The sequence below is a fragment of the Entelurus aequoreus genome, linkage group LG13 (assembly GCF_033978785.1).
Source record: "Entelurus aequoreus isolate RoL-2023_Sb linkage group LG13, RoL_Eaeq_v1.1, whole genome shotgun sequence".
Taxonomy (NCBI): Eukaryota; Metazoa; Chordata; class Actinopteri; order Syngnathiformes; family Syngnathidae; genus Entelurus; species Entelurus aequoreus.
In genome coordinates this window covers 48897632-48907784 of record NC_084743.1, presented here as the reverse complement: position 1 = coordinate 48907784, position 10153 = coordinate 48897632, and the positions used below count along the sequence as shown (strand labels likewise).

Genomic DNA, 10153 nt, shown 5'->3' with positions numbered 1-10153 from the left:
TTACTGGCTATTAGAACGATACCAAAATATGCAGTATCGTCCACCCCTACCTCATACTGAACAACTAAATGGTGCGAGGGACATTTTGATACTTCTAATTTTGTAAACAAGTTTACACAAACCCACGTAGATATGCTAGTATATTATAAAAACAGTATTTAAAATTTTATAGGCGACAAAGCCTATTATTATTATTACTATTATTATTATTATTAGGGTTGTTTAATATTAACTTTCTCTCGTTACTTTACATCTTTTTTGCTGTGTTTTTTTTTGTTTTTTTTGCTGTAACTTTTCCTTCTTCAATTGTTAGTATATGACACAGGCCAAAACAAATATTTACAACAATAATAGTAAAGCTTTTTTCAATGTATTATTGTGTGTCCTTAGTTACTTGCTATAAAATATGTTCAGTTCTGTAACCTACTGTATTGTCAAAATAGCTGACCAGTACTCGAAATCAAATAATATCGGTGGCCAAAAATGTTAGTTGGGACATACCTTCATATATTACTCTATTTTCCGGACTGTTAGCCGCTACTTTTTCCTACATTTTGAACACTGCGGCTTATAAAACGATCAACTAATTCATGGATTTTTCTTCGTTAATGGCCATTATGTTTTGTATTCAACAAATAGATTTCATATTACACCGACAAAGACACTGAAAAGGTGTGTTATTGTTTGTGCTATTACGCCATCTTTTGGACAAGTTCACTCACTGCAGGGGCTGCGGATTGAAAATGTGCTTCCTGTTTTCCGTGCCTTGAACCGGAGGTATAACTGTCTATAGAGTTTCTGCTCGATAGGATTCCTCATTAATCACTCCAAGCAACGTTTACAATATAACTAAAACTATTTATACTTACTAAACTATCCCATGTGTGAAGGAGGGTTTTCAGGCATATTTGCACGTGCTATTTTAATGTAATAAAGTTAGCGTTGTAAGCATTAGCAAATATGTTAACACGATTACAAGTTTCTGTGTTATTCGTTTTGTTTTGTTTCAGTTTCGTAAACTCACCAATAGGTCACTGTGGAGTTATTGAGTCTTTTTATTTACAAATAACTCATTTCACAATGTATATATCTGCGGCTTATAGTCTGGTGCGGATAATTTATGTAAAAATATTAAGTTCTTGAAAATTTTGTGGATGTGGCTTAAATACCAGTGCACTCTATAGCCCGGTATGTATATATAGTATTTTATTTGATGTAGGCACCATCATGTACAAAACCCAAAACCAGTGAAGTTGGCACGTTGTGTAAATCGTAAATAAAAACAGAATACAATGATTTACAAATCCTTTTCAACTTATATTCAATTGAATACACTGCAAAGACAGGATGTTTAATGGTCGAACTGGTAAACGTTGTTATTTTTTGCAAATACTAGCTCATTTGGAATGACAATGCCAAACCAGGTGTTACAACAGTGTGGCTTCATAGTACAAGAGTGCGGGTACTAGACTGGCCTGCCTGTAGTCCAGACCTGTCTCCTATTGAAAATGTGTGGTGCATTATGAAGCCTAAAATACCACAACGGAGACCCCCGGACTGTTGAACAACTTAAGTTGTGCATCAAGCAAGAATGGGTGATAATTCCACCTGAAAAGCTTCAAAAATTGGTCTCCTCAGTTCCCAAACGTTTACTGAGTGTTGTTAAAAGGAAAGGCCATGTAACACAGTGGTAAAAATGCCCCTGTGCCAACTTGTTTGCAATGCGTTGCTGCCATTAAATTCTAAGTTAATGATTATTTGCAAAAACAAATTAAGTTTCTCAGTTCATGTCATGTCTGTTGATCATGTTTTGGTTTGGCTATGTTCTGATTGGTTTTAAGACTCTTTTCGGTTCCTGTTTTCACTCCTTTGCTTTGTTTCCATGACAACCATTAGTGTCACCTGTTTCACGTTCGGACTCACGCACCTGTTGCTAATCATGACACATTATTTAAGCTTGCAGTCGGCCTGGCGACATTACCCTTGTCATTCATGCTTGTATTCCATGCCGTAGTTTCCATGCTTTTTCACGTCACAGTAAGTGTTTTTGTTGTTATGTCCATAGTTCTGCCTTTGTGCTAGTTATGTTTTCTTAGCCAAGTTTGTTCTCCGCCTTGTGCGCGCCTTTTGTTTGTACCCTTTTTGTTTGTACTTTGTTAGAATTAAATGACGTCTTTACCTTCATCCGATGTCCAGTCAAGCCGTTTTGCCCAGTAATTTGCGCCGCCATAGTCCACGTCGTGACAGTTCATACTTTAAATATCTTGTCTTTGCAGTCTATTTAATTGAAACATAAGTTGAAAAGGATTTGCAAATCATTGTATTCTGTTTTTATTTACAAATTACACAACATGCCAACTTCACTGGTTTTGGATCGTTGCAAACACTGTTGAAGAAATAAAAATGTCTATGTCTCACACACACACACATACTGGTTATCATTTGGAATGGGGACCAAGTTTTTGATCATCACCTGTGGGGACCACCCTTTCTACAGTTTGTGGAGGCATAAAAAAAAGAGGTAAAATAGCCACTGCTCACACACGTCTTTAAATCTCTGGATTGATGAAGTAATGTGCTGATCATTCTTACTGGGGACCCTGGGGAAAAAGAGTTAATATGGTTCATGGGGACCAAATTTAAATAATTTTGCATAATTCACACACATTTGTATGTGACTACTGAGGACCATTTAAAAATAAAAAGTTCAAATTAGATGTTAAACATGTTTACTTTTCAGTAAACATGTTTTTACAGGCCAAAGCTGAAAAATCACTTAGGCATCTTTAGAATGGATCCGACTATCATTTAAAAAGGTTTCCCTTTAGGGCAGTGGTCCCCCAACCTTTTTGTAACTGCAAAAATTTGTCCCACGGACCGGGGGGAATGGTATTTTTTTATTTTATTTTTTGTCATATAAAAATACAATCATGTGTGCTTACAGACTGTATCCCTGCAGACTGTATTGATCTATATCAGGGGTCACCAACCTTTTTGAAACCAAGAGCTACTTCTTGGGTACTGATTAATGCGAAGGGCTACCAGTTTGATACACACTTAAATAAATTGCCAGAAATAGCCAATTTGCTCAATTTACCTTTAACTCTATGTTATTATTAATAATTAATGATATTTACACTTAATTGAACGGTTTAAAAGAGGAGAAAACACGAAAAAAAAATGACAATAACATTTTGAAACATAATTTATCTTCAATTTCTACTCTTTAAAATTCAAAATTCAACCGAAAAAAAGAAGAGAAAAACTTAAAAAAAGAATTTATGGAACATCATTAGTAATTTTTCCTGATTAAGATTAATTTTAGAATTTTGATGACATGTTTTAAATAGGTTAAAATCCAATCTACACTTTGTTAGAGTATATAACAAATTGGACCAAGCTATATTTCTAACAAAGACTAATCATTATTTCTTCTAGATTTTCCAGAACAAAAATTTTAAAATAAATTCAAAAGGCTTTGAAATAAGATTTAAATTTGATTCTACAGATTTTCTAGATTTGCCAGAATAATTTTTTTGAATTTTAATCATAATAAGTTTGAAGAAATATTTCACAAATATTCTTCGTCGACAAAACAGAAGCTAAAATGAAGAATTAAATAAAAAAATGTATTTATTATTCTTTACAATAAAAAATAAAAAAAATTACTTGAACATTGATTTAAATTGACAGGAAAGAAGAGGAAGGAATTTAAAAGGTAAAAAAGGTATATGTGTTTAAAAATCCTAAAATCATTTTTAAGGTTGTATTTTTTCTCTAAAATTGTCTTTCTGAAAGTTATAAGAAGCAAAGTAAAAGAATTAATGAATTTATTTAAACAAGTGAAGACCAAGTCTTTAAAATATTTTCTTGGATTTTCAAATTCTATTTGAGTTTTGTCTCTATTAGAATTAAAAATGTAAAGCAAAGCGAGACCAGCTTGCTAGTAAATAAATACAATTTAAAAATTAGAGGCAGCTCACTGGTAAGTGCTGCTATTTGAGCTATTTTTAGAACAGGCCAGCGGGCTACTCATCTGGTCCTTACGGGCTACCTGGTGCCCGCGGGCACCGCGTTGGTGACCCCTGATCTATATTGATGTATAATGTAGGAACCTGAAATATTAATAACAGAAAGAAACAACCCTTTTGTGCGAATGAGTGTAAATGGGGGAGGGCGGTTTTGGGGGTTGGTGCACTAATGATAAGTGTATCTTGTGTTTTTTATGTTGATTTAATAAAAAAAAAATTTTTTTTTTAATTATTTATTTTATTTATTTATTTCTTCTGCGGCCTGGTACCAATCGATCCGCGGCCCGGTGGTTGGGGACCACTGCTTTAGGGGACCTGTTTTTTTGTCCCAATACCATCAGAGGTCCCCTAAAGGTGACTGTGTAAACAGAGCGATGTCCCCATTAAGTAAGCATTGCCAGAACACACACACACACACGCACACACACACACACACACACACACACACACACACACACACACACACACACACACACACACACACACACACACACACACACACACACACAGACATACTGCAAGGTCCGGTGAATTAGAAAAATAATCGCCTTTTCGGGGCAGGGGTTGGAGGTTCATTAGTTTTAAAAAATGACCTGTGGAATCTTGCAAGCGTAATTTGTCTTCATTTATGGAGCGGCTAAGAAAACAAACCGTGTGTGTACCTAAAGTGCAGATTTGGTGGTGTGCACATATATAAATGCCCACAAACAACTATTCATTTTGGCTCAATGCGACGAAACTAAAAGTAATCTACAGAGGGCACACTGCAAAGCCAAGACACCATTAATCAGGAGGATGTTATAATTAGGCTCAACACCCTCAGGCCGCATGAACACACACACACACACACACACACACACGGTGAAAGAACACTATATGTGACCATGAACATAACATATGAATGCTTGTGGTGCCCAAACACACAAGAGGGGCCCCTGTGTATGTAAGCTGGATGGTTGCAGAAGCCTGGAGAGAAATTGGGCAAAAGAGCGCTGAAAGGCTTGTTGGCTTCATCTTGAATGTTTAAACAAAAGTCAGTCTGTTGCTGTTGGGGGGGTGGGGGGCAAGGGGGGTATTAGTACACACTGATGTGACTTGTAAGAAAGGCTGTTGTGTTCAAGGTCTCATTGTCTGCTGGGGCTTATTTTTAGTGAAGTGATAAGTACATGTTTGTCTGAAATGTGCCCAAAATAAATACAAAGATTCCATTTAGTCCCAACACAAGGAACAAAAGTGTTGTTTTTTTCCCCAAATGTTTATTTCAATATAAATAGTAACAATAATACGCTTGTACAATTACATGGCCTTATGTCGTGTCATTTAATAATACCAACAAAAAAAAAAAAATGTATCAAATGACTAAAAGGATCATTCTAACATAAAAAAATTTAAAAAAAAAAAAAAGAGTGCTCGTTTTTGTGTTATTTCATGGCTGACGTCCGCTTTTGGAATGTTTGTGACAAGTTCGGAATGAATCTGACGTGTTTCCACTGGCTTAGTGCGATTTGTCACGTTTCCGTAATTACAGTGGAACCCGTTTCGGTCGGACTACCGTCAACATAACCAGAATTAGCACCGTTGTTGTTGTTGCTTTTTACAATTTCCCACCATTTGTGCATATTTTATTGCTTTTATATGATATTTTATACTCTTATTTCATTGAGAGGCTGCAGTCATTTCATTGTATACTCGCCTACAATGATAATACATGCACATCCATCCATCCATCCATTTTCTACCGCTTGTCCCTTTCGGGGTTGCGGGGGTGCTGGAGCCTATCCCAGCTGCACACGGGCGGAAGGCGGGGTACACCCTGGACAAGTCACCACCTCATCGCAGGGCCAACACAGATAGACAGACAACATTCACACTCACATTCACACACTAGCGCCAATTTTGTGTTGCCAATCAACCTATCCCCAGGTGCATGTCTTTGGAGGTGGGAGGAAGCCGGAGTACCCGGAGGGAACCCACGCAGTCACAGGGGAGAACATGCAAACTCTACACAAAAAGACCCCGAGCCCGGGATCGAACTCAGGACCTTTTGTATTGTGAGGCACATGCACTAACCCCTGTGCCACCGAATACATGCACAAATCTTTTCTAAAAGTGTAAAAAAAAAAAAAAGTTAGAATCCAGGGGCCGTATTTATCAAGCTTCTTAGAATTACTCCTAAGAAGTCTGCTAAGAGTTGACTTATGAGTAAAGAAATTCTTCGCTGAAAGCTCCACTTAAAAGTTAGTTATCAAGCGTCTTACTCACACTTTCAGCGAAGTGTAGGACTGAATCTTAAGTGTCACACTCAGAGCTGAATTACGACATTACTATGTGCCGTAAACTGAATTTTAGGTGACGTAATTTCTGTGTCCATAGAAATGACCAATCACGGAAGGGAATCCCTTGTCTAAGAATAAAGAAATATCTTAGAAATATTTAAGTGGACAATGGGAGTGTATATTTTGACAATAAACTACAAAATAATACAAAACAAACAAACAATATTGGCAATGAATCAAAAATAAATGTTTCCTTTTCTTTCCTTTTTCTTTTCCAATTCAGATATGGAAGCATTGTGATGACCTTTAGTTCTGCTGTGAAAGCTCTGCTGCGTGATGTTGCTGATGAGATGACGCCCCTTATTAAATCTGTGACAAAAATAATACCCGCTCTGTCTAAACGATACCGTTTGATCAGCTGCTCGTCATCAAACAAAGCCAGGACATCCTTCCGCTCCCTGAACGTTCGCACACGTCTCTCTCGCCTCAGTGCCATCCCCCGCTGGCAACTCCTAACCACTTAGGACACCTCTGAAGGTCTCTTAAATATCGTGGAGAGTAGGAGTGATTCTTAGACTTAAGAAAGTTGATAAATAGCTTTTATTCTTAAGTTTGAGAGTAGGACTACATTTCGCAAATTCTCAGGACTTAAGTGTAAAATAGCACTCTAAGACACTTGATAAATACGGCCCCAGGTTAATACTGCCATGCTTTTATTTTGAAGCTTATTTTGCACTGAACAGTAAGTCACTGTTTTAATGCTGGGCAACTACACAGTAGTCATGTTGCTGTTGTCGTTAACTCAGCTCAGATGGCAGAGTGGCCGTCCAGAAACTTGAGGGTTTTCTGGACGGCTCAAATCCAGCTTCCGCCATCCTAGTCACTGCCGTTGTGTCCTTGGGCAAGACACTTCACCCACCTTGCAGCCAGGGGGTGGCCCACATTGGTGTGTGAATATGTGTGGAAGGACCATACTTGCCAACCTTGAGACCTCCGAATTCGGGAGATTTGGGTGGGCGGGGTCGGGGTTAAGGGGCCAGGGGGCGGGGTTAAGGGGGAGGAGTATATTTATAGATAGAATTCACTTAAATTCAAGTATTTCTTCTATATATATATATATATATATATATATATATATATATATATATATATATATATATATATATATATATATATATATATATATATATATATAAAATAAATAAATACTTGACTTTCAGTGAAATCTAGCTATATATAAATATGTATTTTGTTATATATATATATACATATAAATAAAATAAATACTTGAATTTCAGTGTTCATTTATTTACACATATACACACATAACACTCCTCTCTACTCATTGTTGTATTTGAAAGTGCAATGCTTTGCAGCCAGTAGCACAGCCTTTGAAGGAGCATAGGTATGGGCAGTGTAATATTCTGGGTTGGAGTCAATAACCAGGCGAGGTGATGAAGTTACGTCTCTTTACTTCATACTTCAGAAGCGACTCCCACACTTGCCGTCAGGGTGCGCAATACAACGTAAACCGTTGGCCAACCAAAAAGTAACCACAGAACACTATAGTGTTCTGTGGTTACTTTTTAAACCGTTGGCCAACCAAAAAGTAACTTTTTGGTTGGCCAACGGTTTACGTTGTATTGCGCACCCTGGCGGCAAGTGTGGGAGTCGCTTCTGAAGTATGAAGTAAAGAGCGGACGTGACAACAGGCTGTCCTCACTCAGGTCCGCACTGACCTGGAGGGGGAGTGCCTTAAGTCCGGCTGGAAATCGGGAGAAATTCGGGAGAATGGTTGTCCCGGGAGATTTTCGGGAGAGGCACTGAAATTCGGGAGTCTCCCGGAAAATTCGGGAGGGTTGGCAAGTATGGGAAGGACTCCCATGTAAACAAAATTAAATAAAAGGTTAAAAAAAAGCCCTTTTTTCATAGAAACAATCCAATTGGCTGATGTCGACTTAACACGTTTTATATAAAAATGATAAAAACATGGTGGTCAGATTGTTGACATAAACGGGTTCCACTGTAATAAACTCCCCCTAAAAAAAAACAAGATAATGAAACCGAAGGGCTGACAAAAATGACAGTATAATTTCACACAAAAAGGAATGTGCTCAAAAGTCATAAGTGTTATGATTTTTGAGAAAATGATTAAAACCCTATCATAGCAGACGTGTTGAATATAGACTGGTGTTCACTTTACGCGCAAACGTCCAATGAAAAGTGTTTCTTCCGCAACACCGTGGATGTTATTGCACGTCCGCTCAGCTGTGAGAATCCATCCAAACGCCGTTGCTCCTTTGCCCGCTCAAGTGTCTCGTGGTCGTGACTCGTGACCTGCCGGCTTTTTGTGGGAAGAGGAAGAAGATCTTTAAAAGGGTTAGGCCTGTGATCGATCTTGCCTATCAAGCCTCTCTTTTCTTTTAAAGACCCTTCTCCTCCGCCGCTCTCTCATCTGTCACTTTCCCTCACGTCACCCCTGACCTCGTGCGCGACTACAAAAGGCCAAGAGTCCGTGCCTCGCCGACCAAAACGTCAATGAGAGACAGGGAGGAAGACAGAAGAGGAAAAGAGGGGGGGTTGTGCTAAAATGGAATATGCTAGCGTTTCCGATGTAATATAACCCTGCGTACTTATTTTCCCCATCTTTGCTTTCTTTGCCTCTAGAATTTCTCTCCATCTGTGGGTCCTCAAATAAATGGCATGAAGATAAAATCAGCAAAGCCCTTTTTCCGTTTCCCTCTGGGCAGAAACGATGAATTTGGCGCTACATGGAATTTCATAAAGTATGTCCTTCTTGTGCTTAGGTTTGAGGTTGGCCGTCTTCAAAAAAGGAGTGGGCTCGAGGCCTTTAGGAAGTGATAAGCGCTGGTATCTGTGCTCTCCATCTTCGTTCTGACGTGACAAAATGTCCACAGATTTTGGTCTGATATTCTTCTTGCGGTCCCTTCTTATGTGTCCTCCACAAGACGCGGTCATTGTAATGTCCTAATTGGCTTTGGTCCCATCGATGAGTCGGCTTCTGTTTAGGCGATCTCAGGCCTTAGATAAGGAAAGGCACCTGTGAAAGTGAAACACCACAACGTTACGCAATGTTACAAAGATACGACGTGCAGCATGAGTCTTTAAACCAGGCCTGCGCAATTATTTGGAAAAAATGTGTCAGGGGGCAAGCACTGCAAAAACTGAAATCTAAGTAAGATTAAGGATCTCAAATAAGGGAGATATTTGCTTATTTTCTGTCTGATAAGATAATTCTTCTCACTAAGCAGATTTTATGTTAGAGTGTTTTACTTGTTTTAAGGGTTTCGGTTAGAGATGTCCGATAATATCGGCCTGCCGAAATTATCGGCCGATAAATGCTTTAAAATGTAATATCGGAAATTATCGGTATCGGTTTCAAAATTATCGGTATCGGTTTCAAAAAGTAAAATTCATGACTTTTTAAAACGCCGCTGTGTACACGGACGTAGGGAGAAGTACAGAGTGCCAATAACATAATATCTACAGCTTTTCACACACACAAGTGAATGCAAGGCATACTTGGTCAACAGCCATACAGGTCACACTGAGGGAAGCCATATAAACAACTTTAACACTGTTACAAATATGCGCCACACCGTGAACCCACACCAAAAAAGAATGACAAACAAATTTCGGGAGAACATCCGCACCGTAACACAACATAAACACAACAGAACAAATACCCAGAACCCCTTGCAGCACTAACTCTTCCGGGACGCTACAATATACACCCCCGCTACCCCCTATCCCCCCCCCCCATCTCAACCCCGCCCACCCCAACCTCCTTATGCTCTCTCAGGGAGAGCATGTCCCAAATTCCAA

General features: G+C 38.6%; 1 protein-coding gene across 2 annotated transcripts in view; it reads right to left on the bottom strand.

The window, feature by feature from the left end:
• Positions 1-7979: 7979 nt before the first annotated feature.
• LOC133663473 (paired box protein Pax-3-like) overlaps positions 7980-10153 on the bottom strand; it is a 61670-nt gene continuing 59496 nt past the window's right edge. For both annotated transcript variants that reach the window (XM_062067957.1, XM_062067956.1), the window contains exon 9: positions 7980-9368. In XM_062067957.1, coding sequence (XP_061923941.1) covers positions 9351-9368 — 18 coding nt within the window. In that variant the 3' untranslated portion in view covers positions 7980-9350. The remainder of the gene's footprint in view (positions 9369-10153) is intronic.